Source organism: Lissotriton helveticus, chromosome 7, assembly GCF_964261635.1.
Source record: "Lissotriton helveticus chromosome 7, aLisHel1.1, whole genome shotgun sequence".
Classification (NCBI taxonomy): Eukaryota; Metazoa; Chordata; class Amphibia; order Caudata; family Salamandridae; genus Lissotriton; species Lissotriton helveticus.
The window spans coordinates 96727843-96755230 of record NC_136068.1 but is presented as its reverse complement, the minus strand read 5'-3'; the positions used below and the strand labels follow the sequence as shown (position 1 = coordinate 96755230).

Sequence of the window (27388 nt, the reverse complement as noted above, 5' to 3'; positions counted from 1 at the left end):
ATGCGACTGCTTAGCATCCACAGGAAGAGACTGCAGGCTGGTGCTGGACTAGACATCAATAGGAAGAGACGGCAGGCAGGTGTTGAACTGGACATCAATAGGAAGAGATTGCAGGTCAGTGCTGAACAAGACCTTCATATGAAGAGACTGCAGGCACGAGCTGAACTAGACATCAGTAGGAAAGGATGGCTGGCAGGTGCTGAATAGACATCTATAAAAAGAGACAGCAGGCAGGCGCTGGACCAGACATTATTTGATTGGACCGCTACCATAGGATGAGGTAGAGACTGATGGGGCTGGACTGCAGACCGGTAATGAACTCCACGACTGTAGGACTGGACTGAAGGCTGTTCCTGAACTAGACACCTCTATGTATGGAGCACATATAGGTAGACATCTGTGGGACTGGATTACAGGCTACTATGGACTAAACATCTGTGGGACTGGACTGCAGGCTAGTATGGACTAAACATCTGTGGGACTGGACTGCAGGCTAGTATGGACTAAACATCTGTGGGACTGGACTGCAGGCTAGTATGGACTAGAAATCTGTGGGACTGGACTGAAGGCTGTTGCTGAACTAGACACCTCTACGTATGGAGCACATATAGGTCTGAACTAGACTTCTGTGGACTGGATTGCACGCTACTGTTGACTAGACATCTGTGGGACTGGATTGCAGGCTAATATGGACTAGACATACGTGGGGAGAAACTGCATACAGGAGCTACAATATACCTCTTCAGGACTCAGCTGCAGGGCTGGTGATGGATTTGGCATTTTGTTATTGCCCTGCACATCTGGCCAGTGCTGAAGGGGACAGCTCCCCAGGGAAGTGAAGAGATGATCCGAAGTAGACAGCTGGAAGAGAGGACTCACAACTAGTGTTGGACCGACAATGGCCAGCTCCCTGTGGTAGTGCTTAGCCTGCTGCTGGTCTGATGGCCAGAACCCTCCAGAGCTGAAGATAGGTGCTGTGATGGGCACTTTTCTTTAGCCGCGGACCACCTGTGACTGCTGAAATGGCCCACCCCATGCAGGTCTGGCTCCCCAACGCCTCGGCTTGGACTGTGATGGACGATGAGGAGGATGGCGAAGAAGACCTCTACACCAGCACTTTCCCAGTGGCCTGGACCATCGTGCTGGCCACCCTAATGTCTGTGTTGATCATCGCCACTGTGGTGGGGAACGCGTTAGTGATGCTGGCCTTCATCGTGGACTCCAGTCTACGCACACAGAACAACTACTTCCTACTCAACCTTGCCATCTCTGATTTCCTAGTAGGTAAAGTGATATACCCTTACTTTCCTAGAAGTTACACTTTCAAGCCAGACACCTTGCATACATGAGGCAGTGCCAGGGCCTTAGCGGCTATGTTTGAGAAGATACAGTCTAGTGACTGGGCTGTGGGACATGTGGTCCAATGCCCAGACTTGAGACAATGTGGCTGGTGGCTAAGTTGCTGTAGATGTTGGTCAAAGTCTAGGCTCGAAGAAGATATGTTCTTATGGCTAGACGGTGGGCATTGCCGTCCAGTGCCTAGGCTTGAGAAAATGTGGTTGGGCGCAAAGTTGTTTAAATGTGGCTCGATGCCTAGGCGTGAAAATACACACCCTTGTAGCTAGGCAATGGAGATGTGGTCTAATGTCTAGGGATAAGAACATTTCATCTGGTGGTTAAGCTGTAGGAGAAGTTAGCCAATCATTGGGCTTGAGAATCTGTGGCCTTGTGGCTAGGTTGTGGGTGATGTGGTCCAATACCTATTGGTGAGCTGTGGTCTAGAGGCCACATTGTGGGAGAAGTATCCACAGCTTGGATTTCAGAAGATGTTGCCCAGTGGCTAAGTTGTGGGAGATGTTATTTAATGCCTAGGCTTACGACGTTTTTGCTTAATAATTAAAATGTAGGAGATGTGATCTAGTAGGTAAGTGTGGAGGGGTGGGAAGGAACAAACCTTGGGGGAAAGTAATCTTTTTATTGATTTTGGGGAGATGTTGCCAGACCTAATTTGGGAAAGTTGCAAGCTAGTGCCCAGTAGCTCTATAGTGACTACTTTGGAGACAATGTGGTGTAGTGCTTGATTTAAGGATATATAGGTTAGTAAATATGTTACTAAGAAAAAAGGTAACCAACAGGCAAACGGGCGTTCTGCAAATCCCGGGGAAACAAATATATATATATAAACAATGTACAGTAATCAGGGTGCTCCCAGGGAAGAGGGTGCGGTTACCCAACACCCACCAAGTTTTACCTAGGTCAAGTTTTATTCCAGTTCCAATGTTATATCCAAATTCCACTATATTCTCAAGACCGTATCTGTCCAAGTCAGTATTATTCAAAATTCTCTATCTTCGAAATCGTAATCAATATCCATTACGTTCCTCTCTCATACTAATAACATGAGCGAGAACCACATACGGGGGTCGCGTGTATCAACACTCCCCCGCGATCGGCGTTCTGAGAGAATGAGAATATAGTGGAATTTGGATATAACACTGGAACTGGAATATACGAAGTCTTGAGAAGAAGATATTTCTAATGAGGAATGGTGAATCGGATTAACATGGTCAATGAGGAGCACTGAGGAAGTCATTGTGTATATATATCACGACGAAACACGTGTTGGCTGCTATCTCTGATGAAGAAATATATTGTACCTGTGTGAAGAAAAGGATATGAAGAATTAAACATTTGGACAACTTACTCCAGGATATTGGATTTAAATTTGAACATTGTATTCAGGAGACTGTGCCAAATTGATTAGGACTTATTGAAACGTTTTGTTGAATATAACCTGTTGTGATATTTAAGAGTGCTCGGGAGGTAATATTTAGTAAATATGTTGTTGTTGACAATGTGCGTTCTAGAAGATTGTTCTTTTAAGGCACTATGGAATCTTGCTCTATGTGATTTCAATCCAAGTAATGTATGAATGAGACCTCTACTCAGTGTAGTTGGAGTGTTAGCCGGCTAGCTGTAGCCATGCTTGGCTGCTGCACGAGGAAGCATAGTGACTGATCTCAATAACATAGTGGCTGATCTCAGAAGGACTCCTGGTGGCAACTTCAAAAGAGTACTTTTAGGGAGGTCTGGTGTGGTATTTTATTTGGGGAAGATGTGATCTGATACATAGGTTTGAGCACTGGTGGTATACTGACTCGGTTTGTGGTAATGTGGTCACACTGTCATGTTGTAAATGTTGTTGTTCTCAAGAGGTAAGGGTGTGTGATCTACTGAATGAGGTTAAGGGAGAAGATCTACGTGCTATGATGTATGAGAGGTAGTTTAGACTCTACGCTTCAGAAGATGTGGTCCAACAGCAACGTTTGTTCTGTGGTTACGTTATAGGTGATATTGGTATATGGTCTTCAGCGCCTGGATACCATCACGGGTGACAAGCAGCGCTCTACAAGTCCACCTTACATTGCATGGCCTTGCGGCTAAGCTAGAGACAGTGTAATGATCGAGTATCTCAGAGGAGTTGTGTAATACTGATAAAGTTTGAGGGGATGTGAATAAGTGGATATGTTTGAGGAATGGTGGTCTGGTGGACATTTTTGAGGAGATGCGATCTAGGTTTTAGTCTCTATGGGGCATATTATCAAGGCGGGCGATAAGAGTTTATCGCCGCTTTAGCGGCCGTTTTCGGACCCTAAGTGGCGATAATTCTATCGCCTTATCAGCAAGCTGTCACTAACAGCAGTTAGCGACAGCTTGTAGGCGATAGAGAGCGGTTTGGGGCCTGCTTTGCATGTCAGCGATAATTATCGCTAATGACATGCAAAGTGGGTGTACCCAACCTGTTAGTGACTGAAAGCAGTGGCTAGCATCACTATCGCCTATTAGCAATGCAGGTGTAGCGATGGAAATATTTGCGCTAAGCGCGCATATCTCCAAAACCTAACGCCTGCTCAGACCAGTTCTTAGCCTGTATATCCAATGGGAGGTGGATATTCAGGCTAAGTCCCTGTTAGAGATAATGCGTGAATATCGCTGGATTTACAGCGATATTCACGCATTTCGCTGCTATCGCTGGAAATGTTATCGCTCCAGAGATAAACGTTGCTAATAGCATGTTATCACTGCAATAAAATCCGGTGATAAAAAAATGTCGCTAAGCCTATTTAGCGATAAATATCGCTAGTTGTAGATAATATGCCCCTATGTTCCAGTGGCTAAGGTGTTAGATATCTCGTGAGGTAAGGTTAAGGGAGATTGAATCAAGTGACTACTTTGGAGGGCACGTGGTTTTATGAACATGTTAGACGAAATATGGTGCAACTTTTAAGCTGGGGGAGAGGAACATAGCTCAAAGGCTAGATCTGAGGCCAGGTGGTAAGGTACTTAGATTCAGGGCAGTGACACTGCAATTATGTCATTCTGCGGCTTTTGCATTTTCTGCATAAACATGGATTTGACACATTTGATACATAATCCAGCATCTGCTGCTTAACGTGCAGATTTTCCCCAAAAAGTTGTTTCTAGCTCAAATGGATAACACTTTACTAAACAGAGAGCGCTACACGTAGTTCCTTTTCAGAGGTTAACAGTTCCTTTCAGTGCTGATTGCGGTATTCAGGGATTCAATTTGTACTTTGAGGTGTCACTTGGCCCAGACACTATTAATAATTGTTAAATTATAAAATAATGAAATAATCCTGCCACAGATTGTGCTGCATTATACCACCCAGTTTACCATTTCTAGCTGAATCATTTTGTCAACCTTGGTGCATGATTTGGCCCCCACTTCCGTGTAATTCCATTGCCTTAATTTAATGAGAGTTTGTCTAGCCACGAAGTTGGCGATAATGTAGTCTAGGGGAAACAGCCATTACAACGCAACTAAAACGACGCACTATCATTTGAACAAAACTTTTACAACGCAGGATCCATTACATTGCATGCCATCACAACGCATGCCATTACAACGCAGCTGCTATTACAACGCATGCCATTACAACGTATGTATGGGTAAGTATTTAATTACATTTTAACCCCTACACCATCCAACACTTACCCTACTAATACGCCCCCCTGGAGTTAGAATAGTAATTTTAACCCCTACACTATCCAACACTTACCCTACTATGATACCCCCCTGGAGTTAGAATAGTAATTTTAACCCCTACACTATCCAACACTTACCCTACTATTATACCCCCCTGGAGTTAGAATAGTAATTTTAACCCCTAGACTATCCAACACTTGCACTACTATTACATTCCCATTAATTAAAAAAAAAATACTTACCCATACTTACGTTGTAATGGAATGCGTTGTAATAGCAGCTGCGTTGTAATGGCATGCGTTGTAATGGATCCTGCGTTGTAATGGATCCTACATTGTAAAAATTTTGTTGTAATGGTATACGTTGTGAATGTATGCGTTGTAACGTCATACATCTGTAGTCTAGTATTCAAATCTCAGGAGATATCCTCCAATGACTGACCTGGAACAGAGACTGTATTTCAGGCATGTTCAAAATAGTGTCAGATCCATGTCGCATTTTAAGATTTCCATGTAGGCAAAATGGAATCAAATAATACAGACGGAACTTATTCATTCAGGTGTAATCCTTATAATCTGTCATAGAGCCAGCCCTTCTGGACCTACTCTGGGCACCGCTGGTTTAAGTCATTGGTGTGGATCGTAAATAAGATTTCTGATCCCAGCTTCCCTAGTTGACAACTTGTGCCATCCTGGGTAAATCGCTTTATCTCCATCAACCCCCTTGCATTTCTACTCTGGGAATGAGTAATAACTATCAGAAACCTCAATACAGAGCTATAGATAAATGGAACATTCATACATCATATTTTATTAACATCTGCAACAGACCAGTAAATATGTTCTGTGATGCTAAGACTAAAGCAAAAATGGTATTGCAGGCATTACTTTTTCTGCAGTACAAATTTAACTAAAAGCCACAATGGAGCCAAGACATTGCTTTTCCTGTGACGAGTTTCCATTTGTGTGGTAGCAATTTAATTCCCAAGTCCTCCACAGTGCAGTGTGATCTCCAATTGGCATGAGTGTTCTTTAATTAACTCTAAACAATCACAACTTGAAGACTGTTCCCTGCTGCCGCTCTGCTCCCTTCAGCCATAATATGATTTCTAGCATGGGACTTATTCTTTCTGGAATTAATTCTTTTCATGCTATAAATATAGCGATGAAACAACGAGTGGGAGCTGCGGCTGCTTTGTTAAAAAACAACTCAATGTGTTCTCTGGCTGGAGGGTTGTGCACTGGAACCTGGATTTCCCTGAACATTGAAGAGGATGTGGCCTAACAGCTGAGGCTAGGAAGATGCAGATTAATGGCTTATGGGCGCGGAGTATGGTCTAATGAGCAACCTGGTAGTGATGTGGTCTAGTGGCTAAACCGCAGGAGGTGTGGTCTGGTGCACAAGCTAGTGGGGATGTGGTCTAATGCATAAAGTGAAGGCGATGTGGTGCGGTGGAGAAACTGAAAGAGATGTGGTCTAGTAAACAAATTGAAGGGGATGTGGTCTATTGTGTAAATGGGAGATGTGGTCCTACACATCTGTGTGTGGTACACACTAGAGGTGTTATAGTCTGTTGGGTAAAGTGGTGGAGATGTGACTGGGTGGACAAGTTAGAGGTGATGTGGTCAAGTGAGCAAACTGGAGTTGGTGTGTTATATAGGGTAAACTAGATGTGAAGTGGTCTAGTGGACAGACTGGAGGTGATGTGGTCTCATAGGGAAACTGAAGGAGACGGAGTTTGGTGGGAAAACTAGAACATGAGGTGGTTTAGTTTATGAACTAGGGGAGATGTGGTCTATTGGACACGTTTGCGGTGACATGGTCTCGTGGACAAAATAGTAGAGATGTAGTCTGGTGGAGAAATGGGAGCTGAGGTAGTCTAGAGGGCAAGTTAAAGGAGATATGGTCTAGTGTATGAACTTGTGGAGATTGGTCTAGTGGAGAAACTAGAAGAGAAGTGGCCTAGTAGACAAAGTAGAGGCTAAGCAGTTGAGTGAACAAACTAGAGGTGATGTGGTCTAATGCACAAAGTGAAGGTGATGTGGTGCAGTGGAGAAACGGAAAGAGATATGGTCTAGTGGACACATTGAAGGTGATGTGGTCTATTGAGTAAATGGGAGGAGATGTGTTCAAGAGTTCGCACTAGAGGTGTTATATTCTATTGGGTAAACTGGAGGAGATGATACCTAGTGCACAAGCTGTGTTCAGTGGACAAACTGGAGGTGATGTGTTTTATTGGGTAAATTAAAGGTGATGTGGTATAATGAACAAGCTGGAGGTACTGTGGTCTCTTAGGGAAACCGAACAAGATGCATTTCAGTGGGCAAACTACAACATTAGGTGGTCTAGTGGGTGAACTGGAGGAGATGTGGTCTAGTAAACAAACTAGAGGTGATGGGGTCTAGTGAATACATTGGGCGTGATGTCGTCTCTTGGACAAACTTGAGGAGATCTGGTCTAGTGGATAAATGGGGGGGGGGTGCAGTCTACTAAGCAAGCTAGAGGAGACATGGTCTAGTGGATACATTGGTGGAGATCTGGCCTAGTGGAGAAACAGGAGGTGATGTGGTTTAGTGGATAAAGCAGAGGAAATGTGGTTTAGTTGCAGTGGGTGTAGACTATCGGCTTAGGCCCCGGATGTGTGGTTTAAAGAATAGGTTCGGGGAGATGCAGTATAATGCGTAAGTCAAAGTGGTGTGGCTTTTGCGGATAAGTACGGGAAAATGTGGTATAATGGTCAAGTCTAAGGAAGAGATGCTTTGTGGCTAAGCAGGAAAATATGTGGTTCTATTGCTACGTATGTGGAGTGTTGTCCTGTTGCTAAGTTATGCTTTTTTAAACAGTACCGCAGTACTTAGTTGGATAGGTGTCATGCACTTCTGATCTGTGGATTATGATATCTTGTTATGCAGCAAGCAGAAATGTTTTAAGTTTTTCTTGAAAGTGTTCATAGTGCTTGTAATGCCTACAATGGAGAGGAGAAGCATTGCAGCACATTGCAGTTTGTTTGCAGAAAGCCTACCTACCAAACCCTGCAAGGTGACAAGATTGAACTCTCAAGAGACTTGTAGATCAGATCATTGAGCTGAATATGAATGGAATGTTAGAAATTTGTGTTTGTTTTGTATTAATTTTGATTCTGGAAATAGGTCCAGAATCACCAAAGTCTTGCTGAACCACATACAAAGATTTGAACACACTCAGCAGGTGAAGTCCTGGGGAAATGTGAAGCCAAGAAGAGGTCTGGCAGCAGAATTTTGTATTGTGTGTTAGGCCAAGATATGAAGCATTTCCAAAGCCAAGACAAGAACAAACTAAAGCATTCCTTTCTATTACATATTGTAGCAAGATGAGATATTGGAAAATATACATCATAACAGCTTATGATGAAAATGGCAGGTCTTAGAACTGTTAGGATCTGTGGTTCAGAACAGTGTTCACAGCCCAGCAGATGACAAACCTGCCCAAGGCTGAGGAAGTGGCATCCAAAGGACATGATGGAGGAAGGGTAACCTGGTAGTTAAGATTTGGTAATGTTTTAGAAGTTTTATTGAAACATGATGTTTTCTATTGGATGCTATTTATATCTTTTAACTTCATGCTTTATGGTTATGATAAACCAAATAAAGTTGTTTTTTGACCGACTGGTAGTTAATCAAAGGAGATGTTGTCTAATGTCTAATCCAAGATATGTTCTCTTAGACACATCTGAGCCAAAAAGGTTAATATGTTTAAGGTGGATATTTGACCTACTGGCCAGGTCAGAGAAGATGTGGTCCAGTGGCAAAGACAGATGAAATAGGGATTAGTTGTTAATATTAGGAGACATTGTCTAGAGGCTAGGCCAGAGGACGTATGGGCAAGTAGTTATGGCTGAGGAGGCGTGGCACAGTGTCTAGGTCAGATGATGTGCGCTAGCATCACAGGAATAGGAGGAGGTGTGGTCAAGTTGTAGGGGTTGAGGAGATGTGGTCCAGAGACTAAACAGGAAGAGGTATGATCTAGTAGTTAGGTGTGAGGAGATTCTGTTTGGTATCTAATTTGGAAGAGATGTGGTTGAATGATTAGGTGTGAAGAGATGCTCTCCGGTATCTAAGTTCAAAGAGGAGTATTCTAGGGTTTAGGAATGAGGAGAAGGTGTCTGCTATCTAAATGAAAGAAGTGTGGTCTAGTAGTTAAGTTTGAGAAGTTGCTACCAAATATTTAAGTTGGAAGAATTATGGCATACTAGTAAGGACTGTCATGATGTGGTCTGCTGCAATGTTGAAGGTGATATTACCTAGTGGTTAAGGTTGAGGAGATCTGTACCAGTGTCTAAGCTGGATGAAGTAGGGCCTTGTAGCTACATTGAGGTAGGTATTGTCAAGTGGTAAAGTTGAGATTCCATCTAGTATAAATGTTGGAAGAGGTAGGTCTAGTGGTTGACGTTGAGGAGATGTATTCTAGTGGCTAAGTGGGAGAAGATTCAGTCTAATTGTTTAGGCTGAGAGGATATGGTGTTGTGGCTCAGTGAGAAGAGGTGTGGTCTTGTTTTTAAGGCAGTTGAGATATCATATAGGCTATGAGTTGAAGGAGAGTGAAGTGGTTGTGAACTTGGAAATAGTTTTGGATCACTGACATAATATCGAGGGACAGAATATCGACTGCCAAAAATATCGGCGAAAAAATATCGACAGACATAATATCGACTTTGTATCCAATTAATATTAAAAATTAATTACTAAAATATACTTAAAAATACTTAAAATACCTTATATTAATTAAATAATTAATTAAAGTTATAAAAAAAGTTACAATCATATTTGTTAAAACATATATATATAGTAACATAATATAATTAAAAAATATCCAATATTATTACCGTAGGATAGCGTAAGTGTAAAAATTACTATTCCCACTCCAGAGAGTGCAACAGTAGGGAAAGCGTTGGATAGCGTAGGGGTAAAAATTACTATTCCCACTCCAGTGAGTGCAACAGTAGGGAAAGCGTTGGATAGCGTAGGGGTAAAAACTTACTATTCCCACTCCAAAGAGTGCAACAGTAGGGAAAACGTTGGATAGCATAGAGGTAAAAATTACTATTCCCACTCCAGTGGGTGCAACAGTAGGGAAACCGTTCGATAGCGTAGAGGTAAACATTACTATTCCCACTCCAGTGAGTGCAACAGTAGAGAAAGCGTTGGATAGCGTAGAGGTAAACATTACTATTCCCACTCCAGTGGGTGCAACAGTAGGGAAAGCGTTGGACAGCGTAGGGGTAAAAATTACTATTCCCACTCCAAAGAGTGCAACAGTAGGGAAAGCGTTGGATAGCGTAGGGGTTAAAGTTTCTATTCCCACTCCAGTGGGTGCAACAGTAGGGAAAGCGTTGGATAGCGTAGGGGTAAAAATTACTATTCCCACTCCAGAGAGTGCAACAGTAGGGAAAGTAAATACTTCATATATTATTTAATAAAATATAAATTAATATCTATACAAAATTAATTAAAAGTAATTACCAATTTAATATAATATCATAATTAATCAATTAAAATGACAAATTACAATTAATTATTACTATTAGTTACCTATTCAAATTAATTACAAATTAACAAATAATGAATTAACAATTAAAAATTAATTAACAATTAATTCAAATTAAATACAAATAAATAAATTGAATTATTTAATTAATAATGAATAAATTACTTCCCACCCTATTCCCCTATAAACTCACAAACCGCTACAGAAAATAAATTAGTAAAATTAACATAATTAGCAATTAATCAATTAAATACAATTAATTGGCAATTACAATTTATTTAATTACCCATAAAAATTAATTAACAAGTACTTCTAAAAAATACCAATAAATATTTTAACATATTTAATTAATTAAAAATAAATTACTTCCCACCCAATTCCCCTATAAACCCACAACCCGCTACAGAAAAGAAATTAGTAAAATTAACATAATTAGCAATTAATCAATTAATTAAATTTAATTGCCAATTAAAATTTAATTAATTAACATAATTAGCAATTAATCGATTAATTAAAATTAATTGGCAATTAAAATGTAATTAATTACCAAATATAAATTAATTAACAATCAATTAAAAATGAATACCAATATATAAATTTACATATTTAATTAATTATAATTAAATTACTTCCCACCCTATTCCCCTATAAACCCACAACCCCCTACGGAATTAAATTACGCAAAAATTAAAAAAACAAAATTCATTAATTATAACATAAATACACACTTTTCACACATATAATAACATAACAAACACTATAAAAAATTCGATATTATTAAAAATTCGATAATTTTAATAACCTATATTATATACTTCGATATTTTAACTTTCTATATTTTTAACATTCAATATTACATTACTTACCTTAAAAACGATATTTTTGATGTCTATATTCTGTCCATTCGATATTTTGTCCATTCTATATTTTAAACTCGATATTATGTCCATTCGATATTTTTTACTCGATATTTTGACTGTGTACCAGTATGGCCCAGTATCTAAGTTGTCTATCATGCAACTCAGAGACATTGAGTTCCAACACTGGAATCCACACTTGACAAAATTGTATAATCCTAGACACAAAATGGTAGCCCCTTGAGCCTTAGTGTGGTTGAAATGAGCTGTCCTTATAGAGAAGCTAACTTCCAGTATGAAGCTCAATATGAAACATAGCAAATTTCAAGCCAAACATGGATGACCGCCCCATACAGAGAGTAACCCCTGGATATCTTGTCTCCCTAAGGTGCCTTCTGCATCCCGCTTTACGTGCCCTACGTGCTGACGGGGCGCTGGACCTTCGGAAGGCACCTGTGCAAGCTCTGGCTAGTCTTTGATTACCTCCTCTGCACTTCTTCCGTCTTCAACATCGTCTTGATCAGCTACGACAGGTTCCTCTCCGTGACCAGAGCGGTGAGTCCACGCAATAAGTTGGTAATTTATTTATTCCCTTAGGAGTGTCAGAGAGCTCTTCCCGCTGCAAATGTAATTAACTTGGAGAATGAGGAGCAACAGAAAATTCACTCTCCTTTCATAGGCGATGACCAATTACCAGGCTACCATCAATTATAATGTATTGGTGTCAACGTGGTGCTTGTGCCCATCGGAATCAGGGACATTAAATGCAGACATCCACCTTTGCAGTTTATAATTCTTCTTGGCACAGAATATTAGGGTGCCACGAAGACTAATTGTGAGCAATATTGCACTAGACACTTTAATACACTGGCAAGGCAGGTCCTTCTTAATTGTGGCGCGTGCCCTCTCCACAGGGGGGTTGTGAGGTTTTGAAATCCCCATAGCAACACTTCACCGCCTGTCACTTAAAGGTTTTGAAAGCCGGGCTCAAAGTCCCTCACAATAATATGAGCCACTCCCTTGTGCAAACAGGGGCAGTCGTGCAGCATGGCCGCCAATCAGCGCGGGAACAAAGAGCGGTCGCTTTAATCAAAAATACACACATGTTCGCATGTTTGCACATCTGCTTTTCAGCCATATCTTTTTGAAATGTGCATTTTAATGAATGCGGACGCAGCGTGTCTGTGTGTTTGGGTGTTTGTATTGGGCTCCAAGCGTGCCCTTGTAGAAGTTGGCGTATTTCCATTTCTTTGTTTTCCACCTGCCATTGTGTACTCTTGTCTGCGTGTATAGCTTTGTTGATTGTTTTCTACTTTTCCTCATCACTCCCATCTGTTTTGTGTTTGTGTGTATGTGTGTGTCTACCTTTCAGTTTGTAAAAGCGTCTGTCAGAACCAGTGAAAGGATGTGTTTGACTCTATGAGGCTGGAATTGTCTGTGTATGGCCCTTGTTAAGACTTTGGTGGTACGGGAGCGGGCCGCCACGGCTCCTACACCACCAAAGCCATAAATAGATCACCCACTGGATTCCAACTGGAATCCGGGTCGGGCGGTCCTGCGGCAGCAGGCCTACAGCTGTGCCTGTTTATAGGCTCTTGGGAGAGCCGTAACAGGCACCACAATGGGAACGCCATTGCAGGTTCCTGCAGGGCATGGACTGTTAAATCCTTGCCCTCCAGGAACTGGGGATGCATGCAGACAGGGGGGAACAACACGTGTCCCCCTGTATGCATCCCCTGGTGTAGAAGCAACAGGGGGCCCTGTAGGGCCACCTTTGTTTACTCACTGCCACACTTTTCATGGCGGACTCACTTGTATGAAAACCCTGGTGGAGAGGAAACTCGTAATATGCTTGGTGGGGCTGCAGCGGCCCCGTCAAACATATTGGGTCTAAAGACTACTGCAACACCGCCAGGGATCTCTGACACCTGACGATTGCGCTGGTGCCAATGCGGTCCGACTGCCCAAGTCGTAAGGGAGTGGTCGGACTGCCAGTGCGGCGTGCCTGCACTGTCACCATGGCCACAGACCTCCAAAGTTATAATAAGGCCCTATGTCTTCAGAGTACTTTGCTAGTAAATCAATGTGTGTGATTTGTTTAAGCTGTGCATATTTGTGACTGTGTGTATGCCTGCTTGTGTCTTTTTCTCTTTTAGTTCATCTGATTTTGTGTATCTGTGTCTTCATACCTGTATGTGTATTTGTCTGTGTCTGTGTGTGGGGGTGGGTGTGTAGGTGTGTGTGTGTGTGTGTACATGTTTCTCTCTGAGGTTTTTTACATCTATGGGGTCATTTACAGTTTGATGGAACAGGAAGGCTGCAGTAAATCTGTGTTCCCACCCCACCAAACCAGCAGTTCCACCTGTCTATTTAGAGTCAGGGGGAGAGCTAGATTTCCAATGACAGGGCCTCTGCTGAATCTGCCGTCTGAAAACTCTGACCTGTCTGCCTGCGCCAGAGGGCATCACCCAATGCCCCTTGTAGGGAGAAATCTCCCTGCACATCAAGGACATTGCTTTTGACTTTTCAAGAAAAAACTCATGCTTTGGAACTATATTCTTGAAATAAAAAAAAAACCTGCCAAGCAGTACATCAAACTTGGTGCATGCTCACCAAAGCGTCTGTGGCGTGTTGTATGTGAATTAATGGAAAAACAAAAATTGAGAACTCACACTGGAGGAAACCAAATCATGGAAAACCAGTTTTAAGGAAAGACCATCTTAAGGAAATATAAATGGCAAAAAAATTAAAGGAAAGATAATTTTAAGAAAAATCCAAAAGTACATTAACCCCTTTGCTGCGCCCGTTGGCCAACGGGTGCAGCACTATCTCGGTAGTGCTGCGCACGTACGACGCGGCCCCGCCCGTGCAATAGAACACCCGCAGCATGGCGAATTTTGCACCACGCTAAACTGGTTAAACTTGGATGGAGTTTTGGGACAGTGCACAGTATTTGAGTTCAGAGATGGTTGATATTAAGGAGCAATGAGGGGTTTTAGGCTTAAAATATAAGTGGAGTTTAGGAGCAGTGAGCAATTTTTGTGGTTCAGGAAAGAGAGACGTGTAGGGGTGGTGAGGGGTTTGTAGGGCTCACAGATGAGTGGAGTTTAGGGGTCGTGAGAATTTTTAAGGTTCCACGATTGGTAGCCTTTAGGGCTGGTGAATGTTTTTTAGGGTTCGGGAATGGTAGTAAAATAGGGATAGTGAGGGCAATTAGGAGTCAGACATGGGCAGAGTTTATGGGCAGAAAGAGTTGAATGGTTGAGGAATGGGCAGAGTTTAGGCTCGTGAGGGGTTATAAGGGTTGAGGGATGAGTGGAGTTTAGATATAGAAAGTGTTTTTTAAGGTTCAGGGTTAGGTGGAATTTAGAGATGTAGCAGGTTTTTAGGGGTCATGGAGGGGTGGTGTTAGGGGTGGTGAGGGTTGTTTTAGGGATCAGGGGTGATTGGGGTTTAGGGGTGGGGAGGGCTTTCATGGTTCAGGGATGGGTGGGGTTTAGGCGGAGACAGAGGTTTTTAGGATTCAGGAATAAAGAGTTGTGGATAGTTAGGCGTTTTAGGCTTCTGGGCTGGGTGGAGTTTCGGTGTAGTGAAGGATTTATAGTGAGATGGGTGGATAGCAAATTTAGGGTTTTGAGGGAGGTGGTCAGGGATGGATGGTGTTTCAATCAATCAGAACATTTGTAAAGCGCACTTCTCACCCATGGGGGTCTCAAGGCGCTGGGTGGTGGGGGGGGAATGTTGCTACTGCTCGAATAGCCAGGTCTTGAGAAGTCTTCTGAAGGTTAGCAGGTCCTGGGTCTGCCGTAGGAGGATGGGGAGGGTGTTCCAGGCTTAGGGGGGAGGGGCCAGCAAATTAAAAGCATCCAAAGTAATTGGTTGATAGTGTAAAATATATAACTCTGAAATAATGTTCCTTGACGTAAAAAACTGCGATAAATACCCCTGACGAAAATGTTTCTGACATAAAGCCCTGCAACCATTGTATTTACACCATAAACAAGCATGCAAAAGTCAATTTGGTGAAAAAAAGCATTCTATGTATTGTTTTCTATGAAATGGTCAATGCCATTCATCCTGCAAATTTCCATTAAATAGTTTAAGTGAAATGGTTTCTCAGTATTGGTATTCCATGAAAACGTTTTTCTATGAAATCACACACAACATCAATGGAGATGTGCGAGCAGCAGCTCCACTGAAGGCGGAGAGATACCTGCCTGCCTGGTGGAGAATGAGATCTCTAAGTAAGGTCTTCCACTGGCAAGGCAGAGGTAATGCCATCCACGGACCTGGTGGCCTTGTGGACCACTTTCGTACTGTAAATAATCCCCTCTGTCTGGATCTACATGTTTGTGCCTCTATATCATTTTGTTTCTGTATCCTGGTTTGCAGCCATTTTTATGTTCTTGTGTGTTTTTGTCTTTCTAGTTTTCTCATTTGTTTATGAAGGCATTTGTTTTACTATCATTATTTATATTCTGAGTTAGCACACATATGACAGAATATATTGGTTTCTTTATATCTGTTTGAATTTATTTCTATTTCTGTGTGCATATGTATGCACACATACTGTCTGAATATCAACTATAATATAATTCCTGCATATAGTCCTGCACGTGCAAAGCACTGCTTATAACCCAAATGTTTTAAAAAAAAGAATTACAAAAAGTATTGGTATGAGTTAATTATTTTCAGTATTTACCACAGGAAATCCTGGAGAACATTTGTTTTCTCTTCAGGTCTTTCATGCAATTATGCATCAAATCACACAAATGCAATGTCGAGTTGTGGTGGGTAGATTGAATGGCAGGAGGTGACCACTGGTTTTAGTACTCGGAGATGGTGATTGTTGTTACCTATTGCGACGTGGTGGTTTAATTTGTATGATTCATTTATTATGTCTGATGTGGGTGAGTTCAGCAATTGAAGAATGTGGTTCAGCTTTTCTGTAGCTGTTTGGTGAATATTTGTAGTTTTTGGACTGACTGACAAACCTTTACATGTGAAGCTAATGAAAGAAACATGAATATAAAAAGCCTGGTGTAAATTTAAACATCTTGATACTTGTATACTTGTATAGCGCACTACTCACCCGCAAGGGTCTCAAGGCGCTTGTACGAATACCGCTGTGGAACCCATCCTGGCTTTCCCTGTGAGGTGTCCACTCCTGGGCACCCCCAAGGTGGAGGCCAGGCATCCTTAGCGTTGTGGGGGCCGTTGTGGAGATTAAGCAAGCTATTGCCCAGAGTTGCAGTGTGGGACTCCATGATTGGAATAGGCACCGAGGCGAGAATTATCAGGTCCGTGGAATTTTGAGCCCAAGGCCCGCAGAGGCGGGGAATTGAACCCTGGTCCCGGGCTAGACCTCTGCATCAGGGTCTGCTGCTCTAACCATTGAGCCACACTTCTCCACACCACACATCTCATTTTGCGTGTGGTGTTCTTTACTTTTACAACATTAAGCGTTGCTTTTTCTGTTTACCTGTTGGGGTGTGGTTGTTAGTTTTTTGTCTGGTAGTTGCTTTTATTTGTTAGTGGTATGGGAGTTGTGGGGTTGTTTTAAGTTGTCAGTTTTGTGGTAAATTGATTTGGCCGTGTTGGTATGGCTAACTGCTATTAGCTGCTGGAAATACCATATCTGTGTATATCCATTGCAGTGTAGTTTATTGTATCTTTGAGGGGTAGTAGTTTGTTTCAGGATTTTGGAATTCGATAGTTTGGTTTGGACTTTGACTTTGTGGCAATTAAGTTTAGCTATTGAAGTAATGCACATATTTTGCTGAAATGATTTGATGACTACATATGCTTTGTAGTGTGCTTTACATTGGTTACTTTCAGCTGTTTGTGGTGCAAATGATGAAATTAGCTTTTGGAAGATATGGTGGTTGAGATTAAACATTGGATATGTGGTTCTTTGATTTAACTTGATTGTATAGTGGTCAAGTTTATCTATTTGTGTATAACAGTTATTTTTAACTTTAGGGGCTTAGGTGTCTATTGTTTTTTTGTTGTTAATATGTGGCTTTGATTGTAAGGTTAACGTGGTGGCTCGTGATACTCCTTTACTGTTAAGTGGTGGTAGTTGCTTTTGTTTTAGCATGTGTTGTTTGCGCTTAGCTGAATGTGTGGTTGATGGTTTAATGTTTGGGTGTATATTGGCCTGTTCAATTGATAAAATTGCTTTTAGTCTGTTGTGAGTGATGTGGCAGTGTTTGGTGGCTTGGGATAATGTGGTTGGGCATGACTGTATGACTTCTCAAAGTATGTAGTTTAGTATAATTGTTGTTGGAGTGGTTTTTTGATTTACTGTTTGGGTGCTGTAAATGAGATGACCTTGGAATGTACAGGTTGTGTTTGTAGTTGAAGGATTGAATGCAGGAACATCAGGTTTATAATATCCCGCTACCACAATTTTGTGGCAAATGTAGTTACAACCGAAATATCAAGTAAGCATACATGTACTAATCTTAAACCCCCTCTATGTACCTTAAAGCTATATCATTATCAAGGTACATTGATGTGGAGTTAAGTATGTAATACTTATCCTTACATATACATTCTTGCCTTGTTGATATTGTTGTCATTGTTTTTTTTGCTATGATAATATGTTAGCACAATATCAAATACTCAATTTTCTGATACCATATCCAGTTGTGGTAATGTGGTGAGGTTTAGGTGTTGAATGTGAAGCTGTTGTGTTTAGCAGTCTGGCTTCTGAATAGTGTTACTTTGATTTAGCTGTCGTGATATCAATAGTCTGTCGATGAAGTATGTTGTTTGGTTTTAGATGTACGACATTGTAGAAATTAAGTAGTACTTCTTACGCTCTGATGAGGCTGATAAGCGCTGCGATTTACAATGGGTTTCTTGTGTCCTTTTGTAGTGCATTCTTGGCAGGAAGTGATTTGTGGTTTGGCTTATATTACCTGTACTGATTGTGGTGAATGATGGTTGGAGACATAATAACGGTGCAGTAAAGTGGTAGATGCATTTGAGCAGGAGGTATTGCTGAAAAGTGGGAGAATAGAAGCAGTTGCACATGCGGATGCCTTCCCGCTTTTTCTTCCTTGTTCTTTGGACTGGTCTTCAAATACAGTTACATGAGGGGAAGAACCACAGTTTCCATACTCTTCAAAATACAGTGGTTGTGAATTATTCCTACTTTAAAGGGAATCCACTCCAGATCTTGGCTGTAATGAATGGGAACGGGCTTCCAGCTGTTTGAGACTTTCTAAAGAGATGAATAGTCAAGAGTGGGACAAGTTGTTCCTGATGTTCAAACCCGCCGAAAGCCGCTGATGTCTGTGAAAACCTTAGCATGTGCAAAATATAGTTTGCTAACCAGTGGTAAGAATTTGGGGAAAACAGGGAAGAGAAGTGAGAGAGAAACCCTGAGCTGTATCTCATTTTTCACAATGGATTGAACTCATATGGTATAAAAACAATATGAGGCTTACCGGTTTCCGCAGCAGATATTACTGTGTCGGGCTCTTAAGCAGACCGATACCAGATGAGGACTCCAGGATGCCACCTCAGACCAGACTGGTTCGGAGCTGAGGAGCAGTGGTGGTTCCTCAGCTATGGAGGAGGAGTGTTGCCCCATTGCTTTTCAGCAGTGTAAAAAAGGAAAAATAAAATGACAATAACTGGCTGGTATTATCATTTTATTTTTCCTTGCTGTAGCCAGTTTTGGGACGGTGTTTTGCTGTCGTCACACCCAGCAGGGGGAGGAGTGGTATGTGCACTTAAGTGAGCATGACGGTTTGGCCGGCCTTCTTGGGCCAGCCAAACAGTCATGCGCACTTTGCATGTTCTCCACTGGGCTGTAATGCACAGCCTGGGTGGAGATGATGCACAGGCTTGCAGTCCCTGTCTGAGCGCCAAACAACAGTGCTCAGACCAATCACAATGCTGCTGTCCTGGTGACAGCAGCGTCGTGACTGGCTTAGGGGAGCCTGTGTACTTCCGGGAAGAGAAGCGAGTAGAGGTGACGTCCGAAGATGGCGGCCGTGCAAAGGTAAGTGATTTTTTTTATTCCCCTCCGACACCTCCATTATGTATCAGCCGCCACTGCAGAGGAGGTAAGCAAGAGATAGATACTAAAATGCATTGAGCTAAAAAAAAGCACAGTGTAGGGAAGGAGGTCAAAAGGGGACTCAAAAATGAGAAAACCGAAAGGTAAGAAATAATACAAATAAAGGAAGGATTGCAAGTGCACATTTATAATCGAAGAGCAACAGCAACTCTTGACACACTGCCATTCAAAAGCTACACATCAGAAGTGGTCATAAATACTGTCTCTCCCAATAAATCCCAAGAAGTGTACTCATAAGCATGAAGTGGGTGTAAGGGTGAGCCACTGAGTTAGTGGGTTAGAGTTTATCACCTCTTCAGGATCCACTGGCCCACTCTCCTCAGTCTCGAGCATGAATAAGCTCGATTCTTGATCATTCATCTGTTCTGATTCTGGACAACAGCCTTGAGAATGGTGAGACACTTCAGCTGATGGTTGAGAGTTCAAGCATACTGGATGGCTCAATGTGTGATGCAGATTGACTTACAGTGATCTATCTAGCCACTGGCAGCCTGGGCAATGACTGAATATTGGTATGATGTGTGCCATGTTAGGAAGATTAAAGAATTATCTTGCATCTGCATTCTGAATTGTATGTAGCTTCTGAAGCATGTAGAAAGGGGATTGAGATAAAAAATGTTGGCATGGTCTACTTGACAAAGTACTAAGACAAGACTAGCTTGTACCCTTAGAGGGAAATCTACTGAAGGGAAAGTGCTTCATGTGTAGGGAATTATGTAAAAAATCTCCTTGAGTAACTTAATCAATGTTAACTACAGGTGATACATTCGAGACCATAATTACCCCCAGATTCCTGTCTTGGTTTTAAGTGTTTGGCGGTGGCCCAAGTTCTTTTGGCCGGAGGGTGGACAGGTGGTAGTTGCTTTGGCATCTTATTCTATGAACGCTTTGATCTAATAGTTTCTATGTTGATGATGTAGTAGCTGCGCTTAGCTGCTATTAGTACAGTAATTAGCTTGAGCCGTTATTTGTTTGATTGCCAATTACCTACTTTAGTGCAGTGGATGACCCTTTGGCGTCTACTACTCTACTTTCACAGTGCGGTTGATGTCAATGGGTAGTCCACCATAATGGAAAAGAGAATGTTCTGGTGAAAACACCAGAAACATTTTCTTTTTCAAAATCAAAATTAATGTCAGGATACAAGAAAAAATGTTCCCTAGGTTCTTGAGTTTGATTATTTTTGTTTTGCTGTGATGCGCAGTGCATGCTGACATCACAGAAAAGCCAAAGTGAAAGCAGACAGCACTAATGGTACAGACTGCTTTCACTTTTGATCAGTGCCAAAGGTCATAACTCTTCCCTAAGCACTGATCAATGTGTAAGAGGCTGCACTAGAAACTGTGTCTGCTTTTCAGATCTGTCTCTCCCTAGAGCAGAGGTCTTCAATCTGGGTGGTGTGACCCCCAGAGGGGCCCTGGAGTCCGGGGAAGGGGGTCGCTGGACAAACACAACGCAAACCTTAAAATGCTTAAGCTGACGTTAATTGAGTGTCATGTGCTGTAAAAGGAAGAGGCCCAGCAGGCAGGTAAAACAATCCTTCAACTAAGGGGCCGATTCCGATCTCGGTCGGAAGGGCACATGATCGGGTTTGGCATTAGCGGATCTGATTCAGAGGCTGTATTTCCGTCTGAGTCTTACACGGGTCTGGACGTCGAAGTATGATGCGAACAAGCACGAAATCTCTGTCTGAATCGTTTTCGGTTCCGGACCGCTCCGTACCACTCGGTCACAAGCAAACCGTGGCGCGCAATGGAGACGTTTCACGACCAAGCTAGTACGATGCTCGATTCAGACAGCCGGATCGAGTCGGAGTGTCCGGCTCGCAATAGCTCCCAGAGTCAGACTTCGGGGGTCTGCGTCGGACCCCCTGTTACCCGCAGCCTTACGACTTGGACACAGGGGGAGACCCATGGGTCTCCCCAACACAGGCAAGTATGGTGCAGACGGCACAGACGCATACCCACTGTAGGGGGTTCACTTGTCCGTGACATACCCATTCAGTCAATGGGACCCCATGTACGCATCGTGCGAATGGCTCCCATTGACTTCTATGGGAGTCCGACCGAACCGAGTCCGACGGCATACGGCTCCATCGTACTTGCTCGGTCGGAATGCAGGAGTCCGGATCGGTCGGCAAACACCCCGGATCTGGCTTGGTCGGAGTGCTTTCCGACCCAGATCGGAATCGGACCCTAAGTCTTCATGTCAGGGTGCCTGCTTGTGTGAAGTGTGTGCTTTTAATCATACCTGTATTTAGACAGCGCTTAGTACCCTGAAAAGGTGTTGAAAAGACAGTTTTGCAAACATAAAATGCATTACTTATGGTCTGATATTACACAAATCTACATTTTGGATGCTCCATTTTATACTAAAACTCTTTGCATATTTTGTAGCAGTCCATCTTGTAATGTGTGTAATGCAGGTATAAAATAATGAATGACACATTCACAGTGCTTTCTGTCACAGGCTGTGACCTCATAGCACTAAAAATACATGTCACTATTCTCTGCTGCACCAACCAATTTTAATTCTGTTGCTCATGGTTACACACAGACTGCACTGCATTAAATAATAGAGGTTTTATAATGTACTATGTAGTGCATTTCCCACAGAGTAACACATTTTAAACTGTATTTTTCATTTAAGCTACCCATTATGAAGCTACCCATTATGTAGCTACCTAATGGCGAAAGACCTAAAAACAAACAAAATATTGTAGGGCTCATTCATGAAAGGCTTGCACCACGGAAGCATCTGGGTTTTTGAAGCTTCGTAGCACAAGCATCTCAATCATATCTATGAAGTGAGGCAAAGTCACCCTGGGTGCCTTTGCACGGCCTCATAGATATGGAGGAAGACAAAACAGCGCAAGTCGCTGCGTTGCCTTACTCTATGGCCCAGATGCATGACGCTAAAAACCGCTCGCAAAGCGGCAGATTCTCAGAATCTGCCCCTTTGCGACACGTATTTTTGCATTTGGGATGCATCATCCCAAATGCAAAAATCGCAAATTGAGAATTCGCTAAATTGCGATTACTTGCATTTAAGGAATCTCAAATTGAGATTCCTTAAATGCAATGCATCAAAGTTTAAAAAATAACGATTTCACTAATAGGCCATGCAAATTACCATGAAGTTGAACTTCGTGGTAATTTGCAAAAATTTTGAAAAATGCACTAAAGTGCATTTTTCAAAGTTTCATGTTGCGCACACACATGCCCTAAGAGCATGTGTGTACGCAACATATGTGCACAGATCAATTTCAGGGGTGCAACAGGGTGTCCTTTGGACACCCCTGCACCCTTGAAATCGCATTCTCATTTTGCGATTCGCTAATTGCGATTCGCAAATTGAAAATTCTTCCCATTCATTGCTATGGGCCTCTAGGCCCATAGGAATGAATGGGGAGGTATTCCTTAATTGCGACTCGCAATTTGCAAATCGCAATTAAGGAATTTTAAGAAATCGCTATTTTTAAAGTGATTTCTTCTTGCATAGCATTTTGCTAATCCTTATTAGCGATTCCTTATTTTTCGCTAATAAGGAATCGCAAAATGGATACTTGATGCATCTGGGGGTATGTCAAGTAGGCGTTCCATAGGCGTTGCGGTGGGTGTTCCCTGACGCTGCCCCAGATGTACAAAACCATGTTAACCTGGGGCAGTGCCAAACCTCACGCCTCCCCACAGCAGGCGTAATGAGGGGAAATGTTTTCATTTCTCCTCGTTTTCTCCTCTTTCCACGTGTGATGCATTCTGCAGCACACATGGAAGGAGGAAAAGCCCTCTCAGGATTGTTTTTGTGCCAAAAATCATCCTGCCTTTGTTGGGGCTAGGCAGCAATTTGTGTGCCAACATAAGGGTAGAAGGACACGAATGCACCATATTTCACAAATAAGGTGAATTCCTGCCCTTTCACATTGGCGTGGGGCAGCGCAGCAAGAAGACTAGCGGTGCTGCCCTACGCCAATGCCTCATAAATTAGGCCCTTCGTTTTTAGCCACACCTTAGACCACGACCCCAACCACTGACCTTTGGTTTGCTAAACACTGTTTAATTTATTTCCCCAATGTATAAATGATTTGCTGTGGGAATTGGGGCGTTTATGGTTGTCAACAGTTGGCAATGATGAAGAGGCCCAAGTTCTAGAAATTTTTGTCAGGAGGGGGTCCTTACGCCTAAAAGTTTTTGACAGGGGGGTCTCGGCATCACAAAGTTTGAAGACCTCTGCCCTAGAGGATCCCTGCTTGGAGGTTACTTTAGGAGGACAATACACAACCAGGTTACATCACACTAGACACCATGGACATGTTTGTTGGAAGGAAGCAGCCCCCTAGTCATGGGGAAGTGCTTCCCGTCCCAGGCCCAATAGTCTTTCTGCCCCCCAAGTGGGTGATTGCAGGGTGTTTACCCCGAACCTGGACCCGGAGGGTGGAGCAGAAAGCCACTATCACCAGGTGGAAAAAAGTAAACAAATACAAGAGTTGTGGGGTGGCCCAATAAAGCCATAGAGCCATGACCCCACCCTTGCATAGGCAGGACAATATTTCTGCCGCCCCAGGAGGCACATAGGGACTGTTTACCCCCAATCAGTCAATGGGGAGCAGAAAGCACACTAGATATCGGTGACTGACCAAAAGTTTGCAAAAAAATATTCGGTGACATAATTATCATGGCAAAAATATTTAGACTATCAGAATATCATATAACACACTATCTAAGGTAAGAGTATAATTTATTTTGTATATCATATAGTTTTTTAAGAACATCATTGAATTTAATATAGCCTTATAGCCCGCCGTAGCGGGCTATACCGGCTATTAAAGGCCCGCTGAATCGTTAAAGGCCCGAGCCGAAGGCGAGGGACTTTAACGAAACAGCGGGACTTTAATAGCCATATAGCTCTGCTACGAAGGGCTATAAGGGTATTAGAACATTCTGCCACTAGAGGGCAGAATGTTCTAACAAATTAAACAAAGGGTTCTTGAAGCTCGAGGGGATATAAATCCCCTCGAACTTCGAGAAGCCTTTGTAGAACATTGGAATGTTGCTCTGCGGGCCTTTACCGGCCCGTAGAAGAAGGGAGCACTCCATTGTCTGCAATGGAGCTCCCAACATTCCAATGTTCTAATATTATTTATGTTAAATAAATATAGTTTTTTAAGTAATTTAATAGATATTTGTTAATATATTAATTGCAACCTCTAGTATTGTTAGTATAATTGTTATTACTGTTTTAAAATATATTCTAGTTTTCAGAAATGTATAACTTTCTGGCTTCATCCATGATTTTCAAACTTGTTTCTACCACAAACTGCAATTAGGGTGAAACCACCAAAAAATTGAAAAAATCGACCCCCAGTTAGAAAAATGCAGCAACTGTGCTCGATATTGTTTTCTTTTACAACTCTGCTTGTTCCTGAAAGCTGGAAAGATGATGATCTTCGCACATAAAACCTTTTGCTGATGCCATTTTTAGAAACAATTGGACAAATCACAAAGACAATACTGAAAACAAATAACATATTACAAATAAATATTCAAACACATTCTCAAGCTCTGGTCCTGTTACAAAATAACCTTATTTACTAAAGATTATGCTTGGGACTAACATTGTAATAGAATGATATAATGATCTACAAGGGCAAAACCTAAAAGTGGCCCTACTGGCAGCCTAGCGGGGGCAATCCGCACGCCATCCTAATGGGCCCCTCAATCTCTTGTAAAATTCCCTTGTCCTTATGCTATGAATAGCATTCTATTACTGTTAGGGGTTCAGGCTTTCAGAGTACCTTACGTTGACAGCGCTACTTGTAGGAGTGATGTTATGAGCTTCATTTTTGAAAGTTTGGTGGTCAAGTTTAGCTGGTATTGGGTTAATTTGTTTGTTGTATCTTGTTCTGGGGTTTATTACAAAAGCACAACTTGAAAATACACAAAGGTACCAAGTTAAGTATGAAGACTGCCTACTAAAATGTGTATCATTGGTTGTAGTTTTTATTTCAGATATGTTTATGTTATAGCCAAAAGATGTTATCTGCAATAGCTGTAGACATTTCCCTATATATATCACATCTAGTTAATTAAATATAATAAATGTACAGGATGAAGAACCTGAACTTGGAGGATATCATGTTGTGTCAATTACTGATGAGGTCCTTGACATTACAGAGGATGAGTCTTGAGACCAAGTGTGACCTTAAAGTAGGTGGGACCTGAAAACTATTTCCCCTCCCACCACCCAGGGTGAGTCTCATTTGGTTGCACAGCCCCACAATTCCTTTTACTAGAATCATGGAAACAAGCATAATATTGTAATGTGAGAGAGGACTATGTACAAAACAGGAAGAGTCCTGCCAGGCCTGAAGCAGAATACGTCTCTTACTATGTCTCAGAACTGTACTGTTATTATGTTTTCTAACTATAAAAAAGATAACAATATAATAGTTACTCTGTTTTTAATTTTTAATAAAATAGGCTGGGAGGAAGAGAGTAAATTCATTATTTTTGTTGCAAAAACAGCTTTCATATCTGTCTTGGTTGAGGATAGTACACCGCAATCGGAGCAGCAACTTGGTCCAATGGCAGGTGGCAACCAACTCAAGTGTTAGCAGTACAAAATACATCTTTGACTTCCTTGGCACAACAGTTGCTAGAACAAGTTGTATAAATATTAATATCATTTCTTAATGTAAATTTATTTTCCCCAAATACCCATGAAATTTATGATCAATGGAAATTTATGATCAATGTTTTGGGCATGCTTACCTACATCTACATTCTAGGTCCATCCTGCCACAGGCCATCACAATTGTGAATTATTATTGACATAAAGTTTAGTCATTGTAATTTTCCTTAGCAAGGAACCAGCTAACATGAGAAGCACAGGATTTGTGGATCAGCTCCATGATCATAAGATAATGTTTTACTATGTGCTTGTTTTTCTAGGTGTCCTACAGAGCCCAGCAGGGCAACAGCAGGAGCGCAGTGCTGAAGATGACAATGGTGTGGGTTCTGGCCTTTCTCCTCTATGGTCCAGCCATCATCAGTTGGGAGTACATTGTGGGACACAGTATCATACCGGATGGAAAATGCTTTGCAGAATTCTACTACAATTGGTACTTCCTCATCACCGCTTCCACCCTTGAGTTCTTCACACCTTTCCTCAGTGTTACTTTCTTCAACTTGAGCATCTACCTAAACATTCAAAGGCGCGCCCGTGGCCGGTCGGATCATCCCCATGAGATCCGGAGCCCGTCCTTTACCGATGATGCTAGGGGCATTCCAGACTCAAAGCCTAGCTCTGTAAGGGTCTTGACATCCCTGCATCAAAAGCAGAGGAAGTCAGTGGACCTCCATGATTCTGAAGAGGCCTCGCCACCGCTGGCATCATCCCCCAAGAGGGCATCACTGATATCCATAGGGGGCAGCACTGTGCCATGTAAGGGCAAGACTAGGTCCCTCAACAGGATCTGCAAAATCCCTACAGCCTCAACACCATCCCTAGAGAAGAAGATGAAGCTGATGTCGCAGAACATTGCCCACCGATTCCGTCTCTCGAGAGACAGGAAAGTGGCTAAGTCTCTGGCCGTGATCGTCTGCATCTTTGGCCTTTGCTGGGCACCATACACGCTGCTCATGATCATCAGGGCCGCCTGCCAAGACCACTGTGTGCCCGACTACTGGTACGAGGTCTCCTTCTGGCTTCTTTGGGTGAACTCAGCTGTTAACCCAATTCTGTACCCGCTTTGCCACTACAGCTTCAAGCGGGCATTCAGGAAACTGTTGTGCCCCCAGAAGCTCAAGATCCAGCCACACACATCCTTCAAAAAGTGCTGGAAATGAGGCATTATAAAGGGACAAAGTACAGTCTTTCATGCCCACTGCTACCAGTGATTCCACA

The 27388-nt window shown here is 42.3% G+C and overlaps 1 protein-coding gene across 1 annotated transcript; it reads left to right on the top strand.

Moving 5' to 3' along the window:
- Positions 1-1022: 1022 nt before the first annotated feature.
- HRH3 (histamine receptor H3) lies at positions 1023-27330 on the top strand. Its single transcript, XM_078652950.1, has 3 exons — positions 1023-1284; positions 11777-11943; positions 26434-27330. The coding sequence occupies exons 1-3, from the start codon at positions 1023-1025 to the stop codon at positions 27328-27330; spliced, it is 1326 nt and encodes a 441-aa protein (XP_078509076.1).
- The last annotated feature ends 58 nt before the right edge of the window (positions 27331-27388 follow it).